The 26,667-nt window shown below is 42.9% G+C and overlaps 1 protein-coding gene across 1 annotated transcript in view; it reads left to right on the forward strand.

Moving 5' to 3' along the window:
• The window catches only part of LOC126260160 (UDP-glycosyltransferase UGT5-like), a 114,281-nt gene that overhangs the window by 50,061 nt on the left and 37,553 nt on the right, over positions 1-26,667 (forward strand). Inside the window, exons 2-3 of the mRNA XM_049957424.1 lie at positions 9,716-10,534; positions 16,640-16,862. Coding sequence (XP_049813381.1) covers positions 9,716-10,534; positions 16,640-16,862 — 1,042 coding nt within the window. The remainder of the gene's footprint in view (positions 1-9,715; positions 10,535-16,639; positions 16,863-26,667) is intronic.

A 26,667-nucleotide genomic window follows, 5' to 3' on the forward strand; every position in this document is an offset into this window, starting at 1 on the left:
AGAGCATAAGGGAACAATTGACAGGAATGGGGGAAAGAAATACAGTAGAAGAAGAATGGGTAGCTCTGAGGGATGAAGTAGTGAAGGCAGCAGAGGATCAAGTAGGTAAAAAGACGAGGGCTAATAGAAATCCTTGGATAACAGAAGAAATATTGAATTTAATTGATGAAAGGAGAAAATATAAAAATTCAGTAAATGAAGCAGGCAAAAAGGAATACAAACGTCTCAAAAATGAGATCGACAGGAGGTGCAAAATGGCTAAGCAGGGATGGCTAGAGGACAAATGTAAGGATGTAGAGGCTTATCTCACTAGGGGTAAGATAGATACTGCCTACAGGAAAATTAAAGAGACCTTTGGAGAGAAGAGAACGACTTGTATGAATATCAAAAGCTCAGATAGGAACCCAGTTCTAACCAAAGAAGGGAAAGCAGAAAGGTGGAAGGAGTATATAGAGGGTCTATACAAGGGCGATGTACTTAAGGGCAATGTTATAGAAATGAAAGAGGAGGTAGATGAAGATGAAATGGGAGATATGATACTGCGTGAACAGTTCGATAGAGCACTGAAAGACCTAAGTCGAAACAAGGCCCCGGGAGTAGACAACATTCCATTAGAACTACTGATGGCCTTGGGAGAGCCAGTCATGACAAAACTCTACCATCTGGTGAGCAAGATGTATGAGACAGGCGAAATACCCACAGACTTCAAGAAGAATATAATAATTCCAATCCCAAAGAAAGCAGGTGTTTACAGATGTGAAAATTACCGAACTATCAGTTTAATAAGTCACAGCTGCAAAATACTAACGCGAATTCTTTACAGACGAATGGAAAAACTGGTAGAAGCGGACCTCGGGGAAGATCAGTTTGGATTCCGTAGAAATGTTGGAACACGTGAGGCAATACTAACCTTACGACTAATCTTAGAAGAAAGATTAAGAAAAGGCAAACCTACGTTTCTAGCATTTGCAGACTTAGAGAAAGCTTTTGACAACGTTAACTGGAATACTCTCTATCAAATTCTGAAGTTGACAGGGGTAAAATACAGGGAGCGAAAGGCTATTTACAATTTGTACAGAAACCAGATGGCAGTTATAAGAGTCGAGGGGCATGAAAGGGAAGCAGTGGTTGGGGAAGGAGTGAGACAGGGTTGTAGTCTCTCCCCGATGTTATTCAATCTGTATATTGAGCAAGCAGTAAAGGAAACAAAAGAAAAATTCGGAGTAGGTATTAAAATTCATGGAGAAGAAGTAAAAACTTTGAGGTTCGCCGATGACATTGTAATTCTGTCAGAGACAGCAAAGGACTTGGAAGAGCAGTTGAACGGAATGGACAGTGTCTTGAAAGGAGGATATAAGATGAACATCAACAAAAGCAAAACGAGGATAATGGAATGTAGTCAAATTAAATCGGGTGATGCTGAGGGGATTACTTTAGGAAATGAGACACTTAAAGTAGTAAAGGAGTTTTGCTATTTGGGGAGCAAAATAACTGATGATGGTCGAAGTAGAGAGGATATAAAACGTAGACTGGCAATGGCAAGGAAATCGTTTCTGAAGAAGAGAAATTTGTTAACATCAAGTATAGATTTAAGAGTAAGGAAGGTGTTTCTGAAAGTATTTGTATGGAGTTTACACTCCATACTCCATGGAAGTGAAACATGGACGATAACCAGTTTGGACAAGAAGAGAATAGAAGCTTTCGAAATGTGGTGCTACAGAAGAATGCTGAATATAAGGTGGGTAGATCACGTAACTAATGAGGAGGTATTTAATAGGATTGGGGAGAAGAGAAGTTTGTGGCACAACTTGACTAGAAGAAGGGATCGGTTGGTAGGACATGTTTTGAGGCATCAAGGGATCACAAATATAGCATTGGAGGGCAGCGTGGAGGGTAAAAATCGTAGAGGGAGACCAAGAGATGCATACACTAAGCAGATTCAGAAGGATGTAGGTTGCAGTAGGTACTGGGAGATGAAGAAGCTTGCACAGGATAGAGTAGCATGGAGAGCTGCATCAAACCAGTCTCAGGACTGAAGACCACAACAACATATATATATATATATATATATATATATATATATATATATATATATATATATATATATATATCTATATATATATATATCTATATATATCAGTTCATGATATCCAGTATTACAGGTTTACTCTTTCTGATGGACACACGTCCAGATCGTTTGCTCTCAAAATTCTGCCATCTCTCTCCCCACATCCACCACTGCTGGCGGCTCACCTCCAACTGCGCAGCGCTACGCGCTGTTAACATCCAACTACCCAACACTACAATAGAGAATATTACAACAATGCCAACCAGCCACAGACTGCACACAGCACAGTCAGTGATTTTCATACAGAGCGCTACGTGGTGTTGCCAACATAAAAACCTAAACAGCCTACTTACAAGTTTCGTGAGGCATAAAGTGTGTAAACACAGTTGTGGTGTGTATAAATTTATAACGTCATAGCTTATTCCGCAAAATGGCTGCGAATAGTAACGTAATGAAATAATTTAATGGTAAATTCGGCGATCTGTGTGTGACATAGCGTCAAATCCCGAAGGAAAGACTATTCCGCTGGCGGTATTTTGGAGAACAATGTTCCTCATTGTTTTAATGTAGCACCTATGTCGTATATGTTGGAATCAGAGTAGCTTATTAAAGCTGTATGCAGATAGGATACAGTTGATTGTCGTCCTGTACGCCAGTAAACAAACAGCAGAAACATTGTTAAACATCACACAGCGGCAGTTCCTTAAATTATCATTAAAGAACACCTCATGGAAGCAACTAACACTAAGCAGAGCGGAGTACATCGTAAATACTGTTTGATGATGATTAATACACTTCACGAATCTAGTATTACACAGGGTCGAAAAACATTATGCATCCTGCTCCCAGCTATAAGTTTCCTACGGCGGAAAGACTACTTGCTGCGCCATATGAGTAGTTTTATCATCACGTAACAGACACTCTTTATAATCTTTGATAGCGAGAGTCTATGAGGTTGTACGATGCACACACCTGTCCTATCTCTGGGTAACAACTATTTGATATGCATACATCTTCGATATGAGCCCTACAAACTACCCAGCTACAAGCCATTTGTCTCATCTTGCACCAGGCCAATAACCTTCTTGTTCTCGGGTGTTATGCCGTAAAGATTATATGCCGCATATACAGTCATATCGCATTCCTCGGGATTGTACTCAGTTACTTCATATGGACACTGCCTATCACACAGTAACTGAAAATAATTATATCCATGTAAAATAACTTGACATTAGCGAAATTTTAGGCGGTGGAGTGCGTTGCATATTGCTAAATTGTGGATAGATGGTCGACTGTTTAGCGGCGGTTGCGACATCTGTGTGTGTATGTGTACATACTGAGCCAGGAAGCTAAAGCACGGTGACGTGCTGAGTAGCAGTGCCAACCAGCCTCATGCAGAGGTCACCCCACGTTGTTTTAAAAGTAGTTGTTATTGGAACATACTGCAACAATTCCCCCTCTTTGGGGTTTTAACCACTAGAAGCTAACAGGCAGAGCTCTGGTAGGACTTTCCGTAGATTATTTTCATTAGTGTGTCTGTGCTTGTTGCAGTGTTCCACAGTAATATTCATAACAGATGTAATTTTCACATAAAAAAGAAACATAGCATTTTACTATTCGACAAAAAGATTTATTTTAACATAAAGATAGATTACATTTCTATCACATGAGAAATCTCACTAACGACTCTCACACCACCAATGTTACAACTATTTCACATTTATTTAACTCAGCAATCACTGGTTCATTTTTGTCACCACACATCTTCAGTCGGACCACAGGGAGTGACAGACACCCCTCGCCCTCAATATTATAGACATCATACACTCAAGTGCCAAAAGAACTCATATGGACATGTGTATTCAAATACAGATATATGTAAACAGGCAGAATACGGCTCTGCGGTCGGCAACGCCTGTATAAGACAAGTGTCCGGCGCAGTTGTTAGATCGGTTACTGCTCCTACAGTGGCAGATTATCAACATTTAAATGAGTTTTAACGCGGTGTTATAGACCGCAAATTGCTGCATATTTCAATGCTGGAACATCCACAAGTGTCAGCGTGTGAACCATTCAATGAAACACCATTGATATGGGCTTTCGGAGCCGAAGGCTCACTCGTGTACCCTTGATGACTGCACGAGACAAAGCTTCACGCCTCGTCTGGGCCCGTCAACACCGACATTGGACTTTTGATGACTGGAAACATGCTGCCTGGACGGTCGAGTCTCGTTTCAAATTTTATCGAGTGGATGGACGTGTACGGGTATGGAGACAGCCTCATGAATCTATGGATTGTTGAAGCTAGTGGAGGCTCTGTAATGGTGTGGGGCGTATGCAGTTGAAGTGATATCGGACCCCTGATACGTCGAGATACGACTCTGACAGGTGACACGTAGGTAAGCATCCTATCTGACCAACTGCGTCCATTCATGTCCACTGGGCATTCCAACGGACTGCGGAAATTCTATTAGGACGATGCGACACCCCACACGACCAGAATTGCTACAGATTAGCTTCAGGAACACTCTTCTGAGTTTAACACTTTCGCTGGCCACCAAATGCCCCAGGCATGAACATTATCGATGACATCTGGGATGCCTTGCAACGTGCTGTTCAGAAGAGATCTCAAACCCCTCGTACTCTTACGTATTTATGGACAGCTCTGCAGGATTCATGGTGTCAATTCCCTCCAGCACTACTTCAGACATTAGTCGATTCCATGACATGTCGTGTTGCGGTACTTCAGAGTGCTCGCGTTGGCCCTACGCGATATTAGACAGGTGTACCAATTTCTTTGGCTCTTTAATGTATTTCAGTAACCCACTTCACTTCCTCCCAGCCCTTCATGAAGACATAAGACTCGGCTGGACCTGAGCATATACAACTCAAAATCATCTCCGATGGCCTACCAAGTGAGTCCATATTGTGCCAGTGGTGATCCATAATTAGCCATTTCGCATAACTTTCATTCAACTCATAGCGGGGCGCTCCCATCCCTAGAATAAAACCAAGAGAAGCAGTCACACTACATCGAGTACCATCCAGCATCTGAAATGCTAGCTCGTTTGCGGGAATTCGAGGCTGTCGGACAAAATCAGTGGCAATGAAAGAACACGTTCTACATGACTCTACTTTTGACAGTTGAACACTGATACTGCAATCCGCACTCAGACTAAGACTGATGTAATTTATGGCCGGATAACTGGCTACAACTACACCTTATGCAGGAGCAGACCAAATACGCCGCTTCCTCCCTGTTGGTTTAAAACTGGAGGGATGTATTCCCCCCCCCCTCCCCCTCCCCAACACCACCCATCAAAGCGTTGGAAAAGAAAATTACATTCTATCCTATATCCCACAAATTCAGCTCGTGTGTGTTTAATGCTATGCAGGAGATATAGGCAAGATCGTCTATTTCGATTTCTGCAATCTAACTAACTATGTTTGTCTAAATGCCAACAACAACGTTTTTTTACAATGTGCTCGTCTTGCTCTGTACAAATTACTTGCATGCAGCGGTGGTGTAAATTATAATTCAGACTCAAACAGAGACGAACAGTAGCAGTGTATATTTAAACTGCAAATGTGTGTGTGCCTTGCTACACATAAGTCAGAAGTTAATTTGTTAACTGTAGCCAGGAACGCCTGAAGATGGCAACAACTCGGATTGCTGAAACATTGCCACATCTGGACGATGGCACCCAGCTAAAGACCCGAGAATTATTGAATAACTTCCCACACAGGGTAAATGTAAAATCACACTATTATCAATAATTTTTCCTATACATCAGCACCTTATTGTACACCATACGTTGTTGCATCTACACACCAATGTGATATTCGTTTTGCTGCCACATCAACCAATGATTTTAGAAGTTCTGATGGAATGTTATCAATCCCTCCTGACTTATTTGTTCCTAAGTTTTCGAAAGCTCTTTCAAATTCTGATCTAATAATAATGGATCCCCTAACTGCTCTGCACCGACTCATGTTTCTTTCTCGTCACGTTATCTGACAAGCCTTCCCCTTCATAGAAGCTTTAATTGACTTTACTATATGGTGAATCAGTCCATCAGACAATCATTTCTTTTTTGGAAGAAAAGAAGAATTTGACAAGTGGTGATACAGAAGAAAGTTGAAAATTAGGTGGACTGATAAGGCAAGGAATGAGGAGGTTCTCCAGAGAATCGGCGAGGAAAGGAATACGAGGTGGAAAAAAAGGACAAGAAGGAGGGACAGAATGGCAGGACATCTATTAAGACATCACTGAACGACTTTCATGGTACTAGAGGGAGTTCAGAGTATAAAAATGCTAGAGGGAGTTGTAGAGAGTAAAAACTGCAGACGATGACAGGTATTGGAATACATCCAGCAAATAATTGAGGACTTAGGTTGCAAATGCTACTCTGAGATGAAGAGGCTGATAAAGGAGAGGAATTCGCAGTGGGCCACATCAAGCCAGTCACAAGACTTACGACTAAAAAAAAATAGCCTGTCAGAGTGAATGGGAGGCGAATAATCACTTCTAAAGCCAAACAGTCGTCCAGTTCATTCCCTGAGACAACCACATCACTTGGGATCCAGACTAAGACAATCGAATAGGCAGCATGACTAAGTTTATGAACAGCAGGTATGTGTGTCAAGAGGAACATCAGTCAGTGGCTTAAAGACTGCTTATTGTGTAACTACATATTAAGACGGTGTTAAGGAAGGCCCTTATAAAATGAACGGCTCCGCTAAAGGCTATCAGGTCCACCATAAAAAATCTACGTATCTCCAGCAACGACTGGTGTTCCCGAGATATAAAAGCATATCCTGCCCTATACATGGTTTTAGAGCCATTAGTGTGAAAGATACTGGTACTCTGATACTCTTGAAGAACTTAAAAAAACAGATGCCAAAAGGTCATGTGGTGATTGAAATTTTAGGACCCTGAAATAGACTGGCGTGGGTACCAAACAAGGCACGTTGTGTGGCAAAACATGGGGAGTACAGTCTAAAGAGGTCCTGGCAGGAGTGTGAGGTGCATTCTAACTGGCAATCCTACCCAAGGGCCTTTATCAGTGGTTTTACATCCCTCACATGCTAAAATAATAGGATTATCTGAATGATTAGGAAACTGTCGATTGGTGATATCATAGACGAGTAACAGTTGGTACTGTTGGAACTTAAAAGGGAAGATCACCACTTAGGCAAAGAAACTGTCTGCAGGACTAGTCGAAAAGGTGCCACGGTCAGTCGAAATTAACTGTAATTGACTGGGTCTAACGATTTCAAAGCTGAAGGTGCCACTGTGCCATAAACCAGGAAACTAGCTCAGTGGAATGAGACCAGGGCATGGCAGCTATAGAGAACAGTAGCACAATCCACACTCCAAGTGCAAGGAAGCAGAGTGTGTTAAGCTTCCACATGGATCTAGTCTTTAGTTACCGAATATGGGTATTGCTCTTTTGTCAAAGAGCAATACCAGAAATCTAAACTGTGGTACAAGGTCAAAGCTCTGTTACCCAAGTAGAGTTGTGGGTCAGGATGATTCTTGATACAATGACGTAAATACACGATCCCTGTTTTGTCAAAAGAGAACTGGAAACCATAAGAAAGGGTCCAAGCTGAGACTTTTATATGGCGCCTTGGAACTGGCATTCAGTCAGGGCTACAGAGTTGTATCAAACGCAAAAGTTGTTGACATACAATGCAGGGGTGACCAGCGGCTCGATAGATGTCAGTAGCCCATTAGTGGCAATGATAAAGGGTATGATACCTAGTATGGAGCCCTGCAGAACGACATTCTCGTGGACCAGTGGTGAGAAGAGTGAAGTACCAACTCTAACTGAAACAACTGGGGGCGGGGGGGCCGGGGATAAAAATTGTTAGGAGGCCTCGCAATCTTCAGTCATATGATGTCGCCAAGTGGTCTAAAAAAACTGCTATGAGGTGAGGGCGTGTTGAAAAAGCCGTCGGATTTCCGTTTCCAAACTAATCAAATGGTAGGTTGTGGATCGTCCCTTCCAGAACCTCACAAAAGGGAGGGACAAAAGACCTGATATTCGAGAACCCAGCATAATGGTTGGACAAACCATCCTTTCAGTCAGCTTGCAGAACACGTTGGTGACACAAATCGGCTGGTAACTGTCGATGGATGGTGGGCTGTTGCCTGGCTTAATGATTGGCATGATGATACTATTTCATCTTTGCGAAAGGAAGGTACTGTTGAGCAAAATATAATTGAAGGTTGCGAGGAGATGGAGCCTTTGGTGGTAGTCAGATGTTGGATCATGTGATTGTGAATGAAATCAGGGCCAGGCATTGTATCGTGAGACAAGAGCCTGAAGCAGTTCCCAGTCAGTGAATGTTTCATTATATAAATCGGAATGACGAGAGGTGAAGGAGACTGAGATGTGTTCCGTATGTCGCCTAAGCTCTCGAAGGCAGCCGCATAACAAGAGAATGGCGACGCTGTCGCAAAGTGAGTCAGAAACAGATGATGAGTCAGGACTAGGGGCACCACGAAGGGAAAGACGCTGTACTATTGTTGATCTTTGGTGGTGCAATTGGCCAAGCAGCTTGGACCACACCTGAGATAAAAAGCTATACGTTTCATTGGAGGAAACGTAACGTAGCCACCCTCCTTCATTCGGTGTTCAATTGGATAGTTGGCCTTAACACAAAGTCGCTTAAAAGTTAGAAGGATGGACCGTAAAGTATGTCACTCGATACGTTGCAAGTCTTTGCGGCGATAATGAACAGCTGTTGCATTGTGTATAGCCTACGATGGCACTGGACGGCAATGGAAGGTGCTTTGCGCCTTTAGAAAGGGCAATAGCGGTTCTTGCAGCTCAGATGGTCAAGTCGGAGGCGTCTTGCACAGCCTCGTCGATGCTCAACGACAGCTGAGGGGGACAACTACCAGTAGGCCTTTCAAAGTACCCAACATGGTAATTGTTTCGTCGGCCAGTGGCAAGAAAATGACAGTATCACTGGGAAATTGTCACTGTCACAAATATCCTGATGGTAACAGGAATATCATCAAGTTGCTTACAAGTCACTAACGTCCAGGTTTGGGTGCATTTGCTGAAACCCTTCGCCGTTTGCTAAGGGAAGAGAGTTCGCCAAATACATCCTCACATTTTCCACAAAAAACTTTGGTTTTGTTGAGACCAAGGATCCTATGTCTGTTCGGGTACAAACCAGGAACTGAGCCGAATGACTCTCCGCAAGTCTCTTACGTATGCTTTCCTCACATAGGGTGGCAAAGGAGGGAAGTTCTTCGATTAACTTGACAATATAACGCTGTCTGTCTGAAGAGATTGCCAGTGTCTCGCGGCTACTGTGTGATAACTTTGGTCACAATGACGCCTAAAGTCCGCCACCATGTCACCTACTGAGAACGACGGCTCTCTCCACGGGCACCACCTAACCAGAGTGAAGGCTTCCTCGCGTGATGACATTTTCCCAGAGTCCCAGTGCCCCCAAATAGCAGACTACGTTGAAATTTTTACAATCGATTCATCTAATTTGTTCTGCCTGGATCTTCACATAATTGAGGTTTAATTACGTTAATTTTAGAAGAGAATTTCAAACATTTGATTGTTCAGTTTAACATTACATTTTAAAATAGTAATTCATTTCTTTCTTCTTTTGCAGATGCAGTATATTTTCCTGATGGTTACAGTGGCAGTGCTGGCTGGAGAATCAGATGCAGCCCGCATTCTGGGTCTGTTCAATTATCCAGGAAAGAGTCACTTTCTAATGTTCGAGGAGGTAATGAAGGCGCTCGCTGCCAGGGGCCACGAGGTGTTTGTCTACAGCCACTTCCCTCAAGCTAAGCCCTTGCCAAACTACACAGACGTGAGCCTAGTCGGTTCCCTGCCTTCTGTAGTGAATGCAATTCCTATGGACGAAGTGTTTGGTAGAGACGATCCCTCAGTCACATTTGGATTACTCAGAGGTTTGACTGAACAGGCATGTGAAAAACTACTTCAGTTTCCCGCAATGCAGAAGCTTATGAAAACACATGAAAAATACGATCTCATCTTTACTGAACCCTTTACCACTGACTGCCTGTTACCATTTGTGTACAAGTTTCAGGCGCCCAACATTGCACTTATGTCATCTGTAGTTATGCCTTGGACTCCAGATCGCTTTGGTTTACCAGATAATCCATCCTATATACCAATTCAGTTTTTACGGGTTAGTGACCACATGAGCTTCTTTGAGCGTCTCAGAAATTTGTGGTATACGATTTACGGCAAATGGTTTTTTATTGAATACATGGACAAACCAGCGAATACGGTAGTCAAGAAATACTTCGGTGATTCACTCCCTCCTCTACAAGAAATCGCTAAAAATACTAGTATGCTTTTCATCAATACGCATCCAGCACTGAATCCTCCGCGACCACTTGTACCTGCTGTTGTGGAGGTAGGAGGGATTCATATCAAACCAGCGAAGAAGCTTCCAAAGGTAAGCACTAAAATTTGCTAGTAACGCAAACAGAACAAGAAAAAACTGTCACGTATTTTGAAAAAGTCTGACACTACCGATACATTTGATGAAGTCTCTAACACTTCACTATTATGTACTCATATTTTTTTAAACGTTTTGTTTGATTCCCGCATAAAATGGGGAGGCAACAACTAATCAAATTTTATTTAAGTAATTTAAGAGCTAATATGCCTTAGGAATTATAAATGTCCATTATGGAATAAAACGTTTGAACCACTAACTAGTTCGGGTGTCTATAGAGTCAAATTGACCAAGGGGCCAGAGTGCTCTAATTTATGTTTTCACTAGCGGAAGGGTAAGTTAAAAACTGTTGCAGATTTTCGCCAACCCTTGAATTACTTATACTTGCAAGCAAAAGTGACGGTTTTTCACCGTTGATTTGCTAGTAAGTACAGCTTGTGACCGAAATAGACGGTAAAATATGTACTACTTATATGTGGCTTCGCCTGTTTATGTGCATGTCACGAATACTGCGCACATCTCCTCCTCCCCTCTCCCCTCTGCACATCTACCACAGCGCCTTTCTCTGCCCATCTGCCTCTCTCTCTCTCTATTGATGACCCTCTTCCCATCTTTCTTTCCATCTCCTCCTCTCAGTCTGTCTTACCCTCCTCTCTGCCACTCCTTGGTCTCTCCATCTCCTCCTCTTTCTGTCCATCTCCTCCTCCACTCTCTCTCTCTCTCTCTCTCTCTGTTGAACCCCTCTCCCCCTCTCTCTCCATGTCGTCACCCCCTTTCCATCTGCTCCTGCCGTCTATATCCTCCTCACCCTCTTTCTATCTATCTCATCATCTGACCATCAGCTCCTCCCTCTCCCCCTGTCTCTTCTCTCCTCTCGAGTCTTTCTGTGTCCATCAACTCCTCGCACCTCTCTCTCACATCTCCTTCTCCCTTCTCCCTATGACCATCTCCTCTCCCCCATCTCTGACCATCTGCTCCTGCCCATCTTCCTGTCCATCACGTCCTTCCTCTCCCTCTGTCGATCTCTTCCTCCATCTCTCTCTCTCTCTCTCTTTCTCTCTGCCTCTGACCAACTCCACCTTCCCCTGCCAGTCTCTCCATCTCCCCTCCTTGCCAGTCTCCTGCTCTCTTCTGTCCATCTCTTCCTCCCTGTATGTCCATCTACTCCTCCCCTCCATCTACCCACCTCTTCATCTCCCTCTCTGTTCATCTCCACCTCCCCCTCTCTGTCCACTTTCTCTTTCCCCCTTTCTCAATTGACCACCTGTTCCACCTGCTTCTGACCATGTCCTCTTACCCCTACCTGTCCATCTCCTGCTCCCACTCTCTCTCAGAATCTCCTATTCTCCCTCTGTGGATCTCCTCATCCACTTCTCTCTGAGCCATATGGGGTAGCTGCACACTCTGAGACACCTTGCCACAGTTCGCGCAGCTACCACCATCAGAGGTTCAAGTCCCCCCTCGGGCATGGGTGTGTGAGTTGTCCTTAGCGTAAGTTATTTTAAGTGAGTAAGTTAGATTAAGCAGTGTGTAAGCTTAGGGACCGATGACAGCAGTTTGGTCCCATAGGAATTTACCTCCACTGCCGCCGCCTCTCTCTGTACACCTTCTCTTCCTCTACCTGTGCATCTCCTCATCAACCCTCAGTGTCTATCTCCTCCTCTCCCTCTCTCTTTCTATTTGTTCTTCCATGTCTCTCTGTCCATCTTTTTTTTCTCTCCATGTCCATATTTTCCCCTCGCTCTTTCCATTTCCCCATCCCAAACTCTCTCCATCACTTTCTCCCCAATCTGTCGATCTTCTCTTCCCCATTCTCTCTGTGCATCGGCAGCTCCTCAATACCTCTGTGCATATCCTCCTCAGGCCTCTCTCTGTCAATCTCGTTGTCACCACTCTCTGTGTCCATCTCCTACTCCACCTCCATCCCCCCTGTCCCCCACTTTGTATCCTGTTCCCCCTCTCCCTCTCTCGGTCCATCTTCTCCTCTACTCGCTCTGTCCAGTTACTTCTTGTATCTCTGTCCACATCATCAACCTGCCTCTCTCCTTGTTCATCTCCTGTTTCCCTCTGATCATCTGATTCCCCTATTCTCTATCCAACATCTCCTCCCCCCTCTCTCTCTATCTATCTTGTCCCTCTTCTCTCTGTCCATCTCCTCCTTTGCTCCTCTCAGTCCATCGCCTCCTTCTCCTCTCCTTCAACCTGTCTCTGTTTGCTCCCCATTCCCTCCTTCACCCTTTCTCTGTCTCTTCCTCCCTCAATTTTTGTCTATCTCCTCTACTCCCCTCTCTCCTTCCCTCTCCTCCTCCTTCCATCTCTCTGTCCATCTCCTTCTCCCCCTGCCTTTGTCCATTTCTTACATCACCCAATTGCAACTCCCACCTACATTCCCTGGGAGGCTGCTCTTAACCCCACAGCATTCTTTATCGACAGTAGGTGGTTTCTGTTCCGAGTTTGACAGGATTCGATCCAGAGGTTAGGAGGAGATGATATACTTGGTACATTTTTATAATATTCATTGTGAATCACCTAAAACTTACACCGCAAATATTGCAGAAATGGAAAGTGCTGTTGATATGCAGTTTTCACATAATGGGCTGGTATTCAGGGCTTGTATTGTTGGCCAACAAACAAATTGTAATAACACCTAAAAAGCGCATTTCTATGCAATTTTTTTAAATGGAACAATACCTACTATCATTAACAGATTAAAAGTAGAGTAAATTAGAATATCAGTGGTGTTTATTGCATGATTATAGTGCATTTTGAAAATTTCCCACACTGACTGTCGTTTGTGCCATTTGTGACTTGCTAGTCAGTTTGTGTGTGACACTAACTGACGTTTTACACCTTATTCGCCACCGGCCATCTCTCCGATGTAGCATAAAACGAGTTTCATCTGAAAGGCCACCTGTCGTTAGTCAGTGAACGTCCAGTTGCTTTTTTGGTATGCAAATTCGAGCCTTCGTCGCTGAAGAACAACAGTCAGCGTGGGTGCATGAACGAGGTGCCTGCTGCGGAGGCCTGTAAGCAGCAGCGTTCGCTAAACAGCCGTTGAGGAGGGACTGCAGGTAGCCTCTTGGTTCATCTGGCCAGTGAGTTGTTCAATAGTTGTATGTCTGTTAGACCGTACATATCTCTACAGCGTCGTTCATCCATGTCGTCTATGGCCCATGGTGTCCTCAATATAGCACCGTTTTGCCATGCATGGTATACTTTAACCATTGCGGCACGACACAGCTTACAAACAACTGTTTCAGGGCCCGAAAGCTAATGACCGTACGTCAGATAAGTTGTCCCGTTTCCGCATTTCGACAATGACTGCGCTGTTTTCCGGGCCCCTCCGAAATGGTCTATGTACATCCACCTTCCTCCGCCCCCCACTGCTAGTGTTGCCACCTGCAGTCTCTGAGTGGTTCTTGCATTTGACATCGAGCACAGGTGGTGGTCGCATTAATGTAACTGGCCTTCGAATAATATTTTTGTTTTGTTTTGAAAGCTCTATTATTTCCGAGGTATTACGTGTATAGTTGTGAATGATGCATTAAATAGGTTTAGATTTTGCACTCTTCAGATGTGCTACTAGTGCTCCTCCGGTCACGCTACACACATTCAGTCGGTATTCAAGTTCGTACCTTTCCTTATGTAGCAACATCCTGTCAACAGTCCTCACAGCAGCATTGATGATTCCCTGAGCTGTTCCACTATTACTGGCAATGGGGATACGTAAACACAGTCTTCTCATCACTACTCCCAATCTAGTGATGCGGAAGTTGGTCGTTTAAGTAGGGACAGACATCGATGCTGCAACATATTAAGTTAACACGTACCCATCACAGACTTCGCACAAAAGAAAAAAGGCCCACACAGACTCGTCTGTGACACCGCTCAAAAAATTATTAAATTTCATGAAGATTTTCAGTGCCACACACTCTCAAATTGTGGCGATTAAACTTTCCAGGTAAACCGAACCTTGCTTAGTTGCTGACTACGGGCATAGAGGTGAAGATGATGTGGCTGTGTTCTCTTGCCCCCCCCCCCCCCCCCCCCAGAGGTCACCTGGCCTAATGCCTTGTGACGAAGTAGTTCGAGAAACACAGTGACGAGTTCCAATTGATGTGTTGGCCTCCCTAACTCGCCAGATCCGTTCCCGATCGAACACATCAGGGATGTGATTGAATGTGGCGTCAGAGCTCAACGCCCCTCTCCCCGGAATTATGGGAATTAGGTATCCTCTGTGTGCAGATGTAGTGCCAACTCCCTCCAGCGACTTACCAAGACCTCATTGCTTCCATGCCGTGACGCATCGCCGCTGTTATCTGTGCCAAAGGTGGACATACTGGCTATTGGGTAGGTGGTCATAGTATTCTGGCTGATGAGTCTAAATGAATCAGTCGTTTTCAAAGTTTTATTTTTCCAAACTTTTACGTGTACAACTAAGAATGATGCATGAAGAAAACCGCAAACAGACCAAGTTTGCATTTTCCACTCTATAAGTATTATATTAGTGCCCTTCGGGTCCCACAACACGCGTCAAAGCGGGACTCAAGTTCGTTCCGAATCTTATGTAGCAACAACCTGTCAATGGACATCACAGAAGCACTGAAGTCACATAATTCCCATAAATTCCGGGAGCTCTGGCGCCACGTTCAATCACATCCCAGTTGTGTTCCATCAGCTTGAGATCTGGCGATTTAGGAAACCAGCATATCAATTGGAACTCGAAACTGTGTTCCTCGAACCATCCAGTCAAATTCCTGGCCTTGTGACATGGCGCATTATCTTGTTGAAAAATGCCACTGCCGTCGGGAAACATGATCGTCATGAAGAGGTGTACGTGTTCTGCAACCTGCGTACGATACTCCGTGGTCGTCATGGTGCCTTGCGCGAGCGCCTCTGGACCCATGGATGCCTAAGTGGATGTTCCCCAGAGCATAATGGAGCCCCCTGGAAGACGACGGATGCGCGCCCTCCCATCGGCATTGAAGTCTGATGTTAGTTCCGCCACAGTTCGCCGCTGTCCTGTTTTTCCAGTCTGCCCAGTCTACGACGTACGACATCTGTAATGAGAGGTGGCCGCCCAACCCCACGACGTCGGGACGTTGTTTCACCTTGGTTTCGCCACGTGTTGATGACACTCACCACAGCACTACTCGAACACCCGACAAGTCGTGCAGTTTCCGAAATGCTCGTGCTGAGCTTTCAGGCCATCACAATCCGCCAGATAGATCGAGCCCCTTCCCCATTCTACAGCATGCTCACTAATACTACATGCACCGTGGGTGTGTCTGACTAGCAGTCATCCCTTGCCAGGTGACGCTGCTATCGCCTGGACGTGTTTATAGCGATAGTGGATTGGTGATCATAATGTTCTGGCTGATCATTGTATAGTAACCCGGTTTGTCGCTAAGATAGCGACAGATATGTTTCATTAAAACAAATATCAAGCTTGTCTCTGGTCACTAGCTCCAAGAAGGACAATATGTCTGTTCCTGGGTACTTCGGAAAGATCACCAGCACTCTGTATGAGACAACCATTATTCCATCAAAAGAAGGGAAGAATTAATAGAATCCTTAGTCAACGCGCTGCTCTGTGGCTGTTGGAGTACTGTTTATTCTTCGTGTTTTACTGCCCCCCGATTCCCCCCCCCCCTTAAATATATGTCGACAAAATGATTCTCACTTTAGACTAATTTGGGACCGCTCTATCGAATGGGCACGTAAAATTCCACTTCAAAAATCATTTTGTCTGTAACGGGAAACAAACCGACGCTTTCCGTCGACAATGGGCGTCGCATGAAAGACCTGATGAGCAGTAATTGTTTGGCCTGAGTCCAGCTACACATTGCAAACACGACGTTTGCAAATATCTCCAAACAGCAGAGAAAATGCGCCTGATGCCTGTTAGGAGAGATAACCTGGGTACAGAATTAAAAGAAAGGATGAACTGTTTTTGACGAAATTCCTTGGATGAAGAATATTGGGAAGTACCGGGGCCAAAGACAGAAGTGGTATTAAAACCTTAAATCATTTTTAACATTCGATAAATTTTCGCGTATCAGTTGTAATTGTGTTGTTTACTGAAACGTTCGTTTTTCGCAGGACATCCAGGAGTTCATAGACGGGGCAGAACATGGAGTGATTTTCTTCACATTTGGTTCGACAGTCACTGCAAAGGATTTGAGTGAGAATAAGCGGAAGGCCATACTGGAAGCCTTTGCACAACTGCCCCAACGAGTGCTGTGGAAGTGGGAGACTGACGAACTGCCAGGAAAACCAGCCAACGTGATGGCGCGCAAGTGGCTGCCCCAGTTTGACATTCTGAGTAAGTAAACAGTGCACATATAGTCCTCAAATTGATGAGACATTTTTGAAGTTATGAAATAAACGCAGATGAACGAAAACGGTGGATAACCTTCCGACGAAGACGTGGCCATTAATGAGGAAGCGTAAGGAGAGGGAACGGAAATGGGTGTGTCGCTTCAAATGAACGACTCCGGCATTTTCTTTAAAAAAATTAGGAAATTCATAGGCCGGGAATTTGATTCGTCGTGTTTTCAGTTGCGAACGTTAAACACTAATTTCCTCCCTCCTCCTCCAGTAGCGAGTTAAGTGTCTTACGACTGCAGCGTCTCGTTCGGTTGTCTCTTGAACAGATCTGATTCAACTGAGTGCACAGGTCACCTCCAAGGACTACATATTGTATATGAAAAAGTAGCATGTAGACAATGCATAAGAGTAAACACCTGCAGATCTCCGTCTGCGTTCTGACAATGACAGTTCCACAGTTAAAAACTTATTTTCCAGAGTAGTGTCATTGGGAGCAGTATGAAAAATTTCTAATATCCTCTTGAGCTAGATTAACACTCAGTCTGAATTTAACAATAGTGCTACAGAAAAAAACAAAACAAAATTACATCGGCCGACTATAAGAGAAACTAGAACGTCAAACCCTAATTGGCAACGTATTGTTGGACATAACAGGCTGTTGCCGTGAGCGATAGTTTACAGGGGTGCGTCATTCTGTATGTTGACACTGACCTAGCTGCCAGTGCTACGTGCTTTAAGGCCAAGCGTACTTCCTTCACCTGTCAAACTGACGGGACCTTACCTCCAGTTCAGTTATCAATACGCTTCACTCCAACATGAAGGGCCAGGCAAAGAACCAGGTAAGTCAATTATTATGAAACTTTAGAAAAGGCAATTTAAAATTTTTGAACTATTAGTACATTAATATATAAGAACATACAACACGTTTTATTTCATAAATTAAATATCTTGGATCCATCGAATGTGGAAACAGTGTTACTGGCAAGCAGAATGTCCTAATAGTGAACTAATTTCCCAAAACGCAGTCACACGTCACTCTATTAGGGGAAACGAAGGTGTCTTGTTATAATATAGCGACAGTATACATATCACATTTATTTAGTTGTGGTGCTGCTGGCTGAAGAACATCACAGCACCAGGATGGGAAAGACTAATCAGGCTTTGCAAATTATTATATTTTAGCCTGTAAATTGGAAGGAGATCTTGAATAAAGAACGGAATTCTTCGAGTTAGATTACAGCAAACAGGAGATACCGTAACTACAACGATACTCAAATGTTCAAATGTGTGTGAAATCTTATGGTACTTAACTGCTAAGGTCACCAGTCCATTAGGTTACACACTACTTAACCTAAATTATCCTAAGGACAAACACACACACACCCATACCCGAGGGAGGACTCGAACCTCCGCCGGGACCAGTCGCACAAAAAAATGGCTCTGAGCACTATGGGACTTAACATCTGTGGTCATCAGTCCCCTAGAACTTAGAACTACTTAAACCTAACTAACCTAAGGACATCACACACATCCATGCCCGAGGCAGGATTCGAACCTGCGACCGTAGCAGTCACGCGGCCAGTCGCACAGTCCATGACTGCAGCGGCTTAGAACAACGCTACTGTTCACTAGAAAAGTAAGGAATTCTGAAGTTAAAGATACCGCTAGAAGCAGCTGTAGGCAGTTCGGAAAGTGCACCCATTGGTTGACAATGTCATGGTTTTCTTATGACGCCAGTTTGCATTTCTCCGCTATAAATCGTTTGCTATTTTAGCATACGGCAGTAGCTAGATTCGGATGAGAGTTTTGAAAGGCCATTTTGCAGTGTACTTTGAGTCTAGCAGGGTTTTCAATTTCTTGATTAACAATGACCAAAGTCAAAGGAGGCGCTTACATCTGGATCCTTCTGTCATTTCCTTGAAATCTTCACGTGTTTCCATAGGCACCCAGCGGGAATATAATTTTTGTCTTCTTCAGGTCACTAATTTGATTAAGAGTTACATCATGATTGAAGGGCAAGACGGTGAAGTTTTTATTTGGAGCACCAGCAGAATCACGAAATGTACATGGTGTCCCAGGAGGAATGGTCAGTATTGAGGGCTATGATAGAAACGATCATCCGAAGTAAGAAAACGTCTAGCAAACATGGGCTCCAAAACGCATTTTTAAGTTCTATAAGCACTTGTTCGTCTTCGCTACTGTGAAACACATCTCTTCTACTGAACAAGTGTTCACAGCTCATATGGTACCGGTAGGCATTTTAGAACACGTGCTTACTAGACAGTTTTTCCTTGTTTTGGTCTATAATTTCTCTCCAAAACATGGAAAGCAAAGAGCTTGAACAAGAAGAGAATTGCTTCACAATACTAAAGATGAAGAAGTGCTCATAGTTCATAAGGTATGCATTTTATAGCCCGTAGATTTGTTTTTCGAGTGGGTCCGCCTTGAGCAAAACACAATTTTATCTTTTCTTTTGTTTCTATTGTGTGATTCTGATGGTGCTCCAAGTAAAACATTCACCGTGCTTTGTAAGCAAAGACGAGCATAAGAGCTCCAACTTCAAGATGATTATTTAGAGACCATTTATTTTGCTGAATGGTCATTCTTGCCATATTCCTAAATGCTGACCATTCCTTTTTGGACACCCCGCATAGAGCTCTTCAGTGTCGTCAACCAGGGAATGAGTGATGAAGTGAAAATGGAATGACGTCACTTCATCTGTGGCCTTTGTCTCAGTGCACTCATGATAAACATAAGAAAAGGATTCGCCTGTTGCAAGAACATGGGATTTGAATGAAAACATCGAAAGTTGCCGTTTAAAGCAAAAATATTTAGGAGGCATATATATTTTGCAAAGTCTATGCAGAAAGGCACCTTCTGCTTGTTTTTCATTATCTCCTATTTGATGGGATGAGAGACTGCGTAATAATTCCGTTGGCTCTGTCCTCTTGGGGGCGGATGAGCTACCACTGACTTGGCTGTTTCTTTCCCGTGAAAAATTGACTTTGCTCTTTCCCCTTACAGCGAACGTTGAGTGCTAATATATCTGGATTCGGTTTTTTTTTTACTTTTATTTTCTCAACAGATTCATGTGATCCGTCTGAATCGAGCTGTAGCATAATTCAACTTCGAAACAAAGTGACTTACCTGGTCTTTTTGCCCTAACCCTTCACGTGAGTTCTGCCTAACTAAGTTTTCAACACAACCACACTTGACAAATTTTAGTACGTCAACAAATAAATAGAAATTAATTCTGTAAAAGTTATCTGTATGTGGAGGTGCGGTGTCTCAAAAATATCTTGATGTACCTTGCTAATTACATCGAAACGGAATCAAAGCTGGTGCTTATCAGAACTCACAGAGCTTGAGCAAATGCGAGTGTGCTGATACCAATGGCTCAAAAGTGAAACACGAAAACTTCAGTCCCTCAAGAGTGTATGTGGTATAAATGCTACAACACAACTATGTTGGGAAGACTCAATTAGTGCTCTCTGCCATGTGTAACTCTCACTATGGTAGTTTGGAACAGCCAGAAATAACTAATTAGATTTTCTCCTAGATGACGAAATTCAACTAAATTGCAAATCGCTTCAAAAAGTCATCAGCGACGACAATATTACAACACCTGAATGGGTAACAGCTTGATGGTATGCCGTCCCCAAACCACCTTCATGCTCGGGAATTATGCGCCGCACGCGACATAGGTTTCACTATCTTCGTGCATCTAAGTGTCAGCAGTTTATCACCACTCAAAATACACTTACCACACATTTATAAAGTTCACTGCTTATGCAACTTTACTTAGACAACGTTATTAGTCCAGTTTGAGCATTAGCAAAGCTTACTGTGCAATCAAGACGGAGCGACCCTCGGCGCACATCTGAACAGTTTAACCTCCGTGTCGCGTCTCCCTTAGCAATGACGTGTCGTCCAACTGCTGACGATTCTTGGTAGCAGTGACGTCACACAGTACACTTTACCAAATATTAACTCTGCTTGTAATTATATCATTCTCTGTATTTGATTGACATGAAGACAAATTCCAAGCGTTAGAGTAATAAATACTGCAAATTTTTCCGTTGAGCTGTGTCCGCTAATGGACTTGTCCCCAAGATCGAAAACGAAGGTATTTCTGCTACTGGAATCGTTGCACATAAGGGGAAGGCGGGGGGGGGGGGATGGGGAGGGATGGGGGGGGGGGGACTATTTCATGCTAAAAGTTGACAAAAAGTAGTTAAAAAAATGGCTCTGAGCACTATGGGACTCAACTGCTGAGGTCATTAGTCCCCTAGAACTTAGAACTAGTTAAACCTAACTAACCTAAGGACATCACAAACATCCATGCCCGAGGCAGGATTTGAACCTGCTACCGTAGCGGTCTCGCGGTTCCAGACTGCAGCGCCTTTAACCGCACGGCCCCTTCGGCCGGCGACAAAAAGTAGTGTTTGTATTTTCTATACTGTGAGACTGCCTAACGTCTTTACATACTTTATGACATGAAGGAAAAGAAAATTATGGAATTTTTATGAGATTCTTTATTTTTTAGCTACTATACTATGTGTTATTCAAATGGTGCCTCCCAGTCTGTTTTCATCTGGCAAGGGGAACTCCCTATCGCACCCCTCTCATATTTAGTGGTGAGATAGCCCAGTGGATAGCCTGTCAAAAACTGAACACAGATCTAGCATGAAAACAGGAAGCAAATGTACAGAACTGTGAAAAGAAAGCTAAAGAGAAACAGTCAACGGTTCAAGAACAAGAAGTGGTTTATACAGGAGTGCCGCAGAGCCGCAGCGTCCTGGCTTAACTGGCACGATGTGTCCAGAACTCCCTTGTGTCAGTTATTTTTTTCTTTTTTTTCCACAGCATTATAAACTGTACATTCTGTTATTGAAATGTTTATCTCTTTCTGTAGACTTGGCAGTTGTCAAACTGTCCATTGGTTACAGAATATCAACCACATAGAATACGTTACTGTCGCAAGTAAATGTGATGAATAGTGACAGGAGGCAAGATACCACATAGATGTCTCACAGAAATGAAAGCAACAAATAATCTGGTGTGAACTATGTTACAACAAAGGAATTCAAGACTCAGAACTTCCAAAACGGAACGCAACTTCAAAAACAATAAAAACACATGTTTCGACAGAGTACAGAGTATCTGCGTGATTGTGAAACTGTTGCGCTCATTTCTTGCAGCTTATGTGACGAACTATAAAGTGTTCATCATTTCCCTAGGAGTGATCACATTCACATTGACACGAACACCTAAATCGGGCAAGGATGCATATCTCATTCACTTACCAGGCGTACAAATTAGGTGTGTCGGTAAGAGATTCCTATCATATGACACACGTACTGTTACTAATGCCGTGTATGACACACCGGACGTGTTCTAAGGTGAAATATTCGGTTGGCTTGTTGCCTTGTCATCAAACTTTTGCGGTTCCCGTTCGAAAGCCACTTCCTTTCGGCTGCCATCAGAGTAGTTGTGCTGAATTAACTGTCATTATAGGTCCCTTCCTTACACCTCGCTGTTGCAAACGGACGTTACACCACATATCAGACACAAATTTGAATACAGCGAACAGCGGAGAAAAAAGGCACGAGGGGCTTTTAACTCTGCTCTCCCACCTTGTAGTCTAACACTGTGGCCTCTTTTTTTTTTTTTGTTTTTTTTTGTTTTTTTTTTCCGGGGCGGTCATCCCATGACACCCGTTCAGTTTCTTCGTTCATCCATTTACTCAGTTTTTTTTCTTACAGATGGCTGATAATCCTCTGACCGAATACGCTGAAATATCGTGCTGGCTAAACCACGATGACGTGGCTTTTGCACACAACTCTATATTGCACTTCTTGTACGTGGACCGCACACTGTTTCCATTTTGCTTTTTTTCACAGTTCAGTATACGTTCATCCTGTTTTCATGACTGATCTGGTTCAGGTTTTGACGTGCTGTCCAAACTGAGCCCTCTTACCACTAAATCCGTGGGGGGGGGGGGGGGGGGGGGGCGATGGGGAGTTTCCCTTGTGAGCTGTCCGTTTCAGTTGGTGACTCTTCTTCATTACAATTTTCAGGCTGATGGACCTGCCTAATCCATCCTTCGCTTGAGACCAGTAAATGTAATGTTTCTTCTAGGAAATATTTGCTGGTTTTCTTTCGCTTCGGCCTCATACCGTTTATTAATGGTTAGTAGCCTGTTTGTTATACCGACTGCATTCTTGTCCTGAGAACTTCCTGGCAAATGGGTGTCTGTACAGACGAAAACGCATCTTACGGGCCTTGGGCTCTTCTTCTGGCAAACTGGCTGTGGATAAGAAGGCAGGTGCAATGACAGTTGGGCCGTGAGTTAAAACCATCAAAAAATCAGTCGCAGACATAGAATAGATACAATCTTGCTGTTTCCACAGTATAAGCAGAAAATTTGTCTGTGTCTAACTTATATCCACTGGAAATAGCTTCTAGAATAGCCCTGAATCGATAGATGATTTGCAGATCTACACCTGTTATTTCTGCCGACGTTTCATGGTCTGCAAAAAATCTGCGGCTAGTATTTCCGTCATTGCTACTTCCACAGCCTTTTTGGGAACGTCTACAATTAATACCAATCGATTTTTAAACATTTCTTGTGTGGATTTTTTACTCTCTTGAACAATTTTCGTTTTCTCTTTTGAACGAATTTGCCACCTTCTTACGTTTATTTTACAGGACAAAGGCAACAAGTGCTCAAAAACATTCGGGAATGGAGTACAGATAGGCCGAGCTGAAGAGCTTCAGTATTTTTTGTTTTTGATGTCTTTTGCACATGCAGCATATCACTGTCGAGGCTACCTCTGTCGCTGCATTGCAGACCTTTGCATCTGCCATAGTCGTCAACAATGTCTGTTCTAGAAACTTTTGTTTCTTCTAGTTCAGTTTGCCTGTAAATATAAACAATTTGCTCATTAGTAACATTACGTGTTTCGCGAATAAATATAATTCTTATTAGTCTGTAACAGCGAGATTATGATGGAGTAGGATTTTTCCAAACAATTAGGTCTATTTGTGCGACTAATATGTTGGAGAGGCGCTAAAGATGAGAAATATTTTCGCATCGGAATCATGGTTGTTTTCCAATTTTTGATTAAACAATCCCACTTACATGTAAGTTCCAATGCATTTATTTCATCATTTGGAGGATCATTTAAAATCGCTCCCAAATATAATTTTAATCGCTCACTTGTGTGATTAAGCAAGGCTTGAAGTCGGATCTCCGTACTTGTCGCAGTCACCTGACAGAATTCAGTCACAGGGTAACACTGCTTTTTAGGCTCTTGAAGGTTACTGTAACGGGGATAGACATTCTTATCAAATGTTTGGATTATTTCTTATTTTTTCCTTGTCTGTATTTAGTTCCTTGTGTGCGAAATGAATTAATATCTTTAACCACTTTGGAGCGCTCTACTTTTCCAGATTCTCGGAACTTCATTGACTGGCATACTTTCATTCTGTGGCTCCAAAATTGTTTCTCAATAGCTGTGTCTTACGCCGTTCACTGCCTTCGTTTAACTCTACGAACGACTTTGATGGCCTACCAACTCACATTTTGCAACATGGAATTTTAATGGTACTTTGCAGCCAGTTATGGTTAGTTCTAAGAAGGTACTTTCAACTTCGTGTGAAGCAGTCCATCGTTCCTTTAATTGTGACTTTATATAAGACCGTTTATGTCTAAAACCTTTCCATCCTCTATCAGGGAAGGCACAATTTGATACATAATTTTCTATAAAGGCCAATCTTATTACAAACTATTATTCTCGAAGGTCCTAGGATAAAAACAAACAGCTTTCAGATTTCATTTTGGAGAAGACATTTTTCATAGCTGAGTATTCATTAATGTAAAACAACTGTACAAAATCAAACTGCAGTACTCAGCGGCTACTTTTCAAAATTTACAGTAGAGGAATGATTTTTCTATCACACTCTGTTAACAAATACGCAAGGACAAGCCATGAATTATAAAAAAGAATGATTACCAATAAAATTAGTAAATAATATGAATGAAAATAATTATAAATAATGGTAGATATCCGGATTTTCGGAGTCCTTATTGCTTTACGCTACACTTCAAATAAAAACACACTTTAACACATTCATAAACGCAAAGTGATTTTAAGCCAGTAGAGAGGTTTCAGAGGCAATGCAAGCGAGATGTAAGTATAGACTAGCTCTACCGCATGTAGGTGCGCAGTAAGGCAATAACGCACTGCTGCAGTAATGCCCCATGTATGAGGCTATCACAAGGATTTATGCATTTTGGAATTACTCGCTTTTGAAAAGTGGACTTTTGGTCAAAATACCCCTATGTGCGTCATCTTAACTATCACTTCACATCCTTCTTCAGAATCCCTACAGCTGCTGATCCACTTTCCTGGCCACACTGACCTAGCTCACCACGCTGACATGCCAATATCCAGCGCCATCTGCCGCACCAAACCCCGAACGCGCTATTTTACCCCCTCGCACTTCAGCCGCCTCCAAGTAAATTCTGATAGACTCGCAAAATCAAAACTCAAATATTTCACCTAAACATACTCCGATCGTTACTCTGTTTTCACCATTCCTATTGTAATAAAATACTGCATCAATTAGCACATTTCCGGCTATTTACTTTTCTTAATTATTATGCTTAATTGTTTAATTCGTTTGATTATCAACTTGAGTGTGTGCAATTTTATTACATCACACAGAAACATTTCAGTTATAGTATTCTGCTTTAACAAAGCAGATGAATTCTTGAAATATGTACGTTGGACTACATCTGTAATCAGGTTTAATGCTGATGTACAACATAAAAAATAGAAATGCAACAAACTTCATTAATGCTGGAGGAATATTTTTGGAAACATAAACTAAAAATCTGAATGCATATCATCTTCTAAAAAACTGTTACTGTTCTGTGGTACTCAGACCTGCTCATGTAGATTAACATGCAGAGTAATAACTTGTGCGACAGGGATGTGAGCAAGACGTGGATCATATATGTGTGGCAGATTTGTTACCATTGATCTGGTATTCCAGATAGCCTGAATGTAATTTTCCAGGCTCGTTTAGGTTAATGCTGAACTGGTTCCCAGTCTCCAACGCAGAAAATACGATGCTCAAACAGCAAAACTACGATAAAGCACGGGACAAAGTTTATGCCGTTCATAGTCAGATAGCACATATCACCTCCCTCCCTTACACTGGTTGATGACCGTGATGCCAGCAATGGCAACTGCCCAAAGAGCTAAAATAAAACAAATTTGCCAAATCTTGAAAACAGTGGAACCCTTACAGAGTAAGAAAACCTAGGAAAGAGGCGGAGACTTGGTTATTGCGATAACAAGAGATGGGAAGAATATTAAAATTTGAGGTGAGATTTATATAAAGGTAGTGTAACTCCGAAATAGGAAATTAGATGCAATGATATCCGAACCAAAAAGCGATAGCATAGTCTAGGAAAGTTAGTGCTGCCAAAGGCAAGGCTCTCAGGTCTACAGAAACGACTGTCTCCAGCGACAAGTTTGTTCGCCAATCTAAAGGTAGGTGAGATCTCGCCCAACATTGAGCAAAGATGAGTCTTCAGATGCGTTAGTCTCAGATCGTCATCCAACCTTATGAGAGAACAGAACAAGAGTGATGTGGGACAAATAATCGATCAGGTGCTAGCCTTCGTTTGCGACGCACCAGGGGAGTACTGTATTTAGCTTTTTCTGTATGCTCTCATAGTTTAATTTTTAAATTAATACAGTAGTAGTGATCAGGATAGGGTTTGT

This window comes from Schistocerca nitens, chromosome 5, assembly GCF_023898315.1.
Source record: "Schistocerca nitens isolate TAMUIC-IGC-003100 chromosome 5, iqSchNite1.1, whole genome shotgun sequence".
NCBI classification, from domain to species: Eukaryota; Metazoa; Arthropoda; class Insecta; order Orthoptera; family Acrididae; genus Schistocerca; species Schistocerca nitens.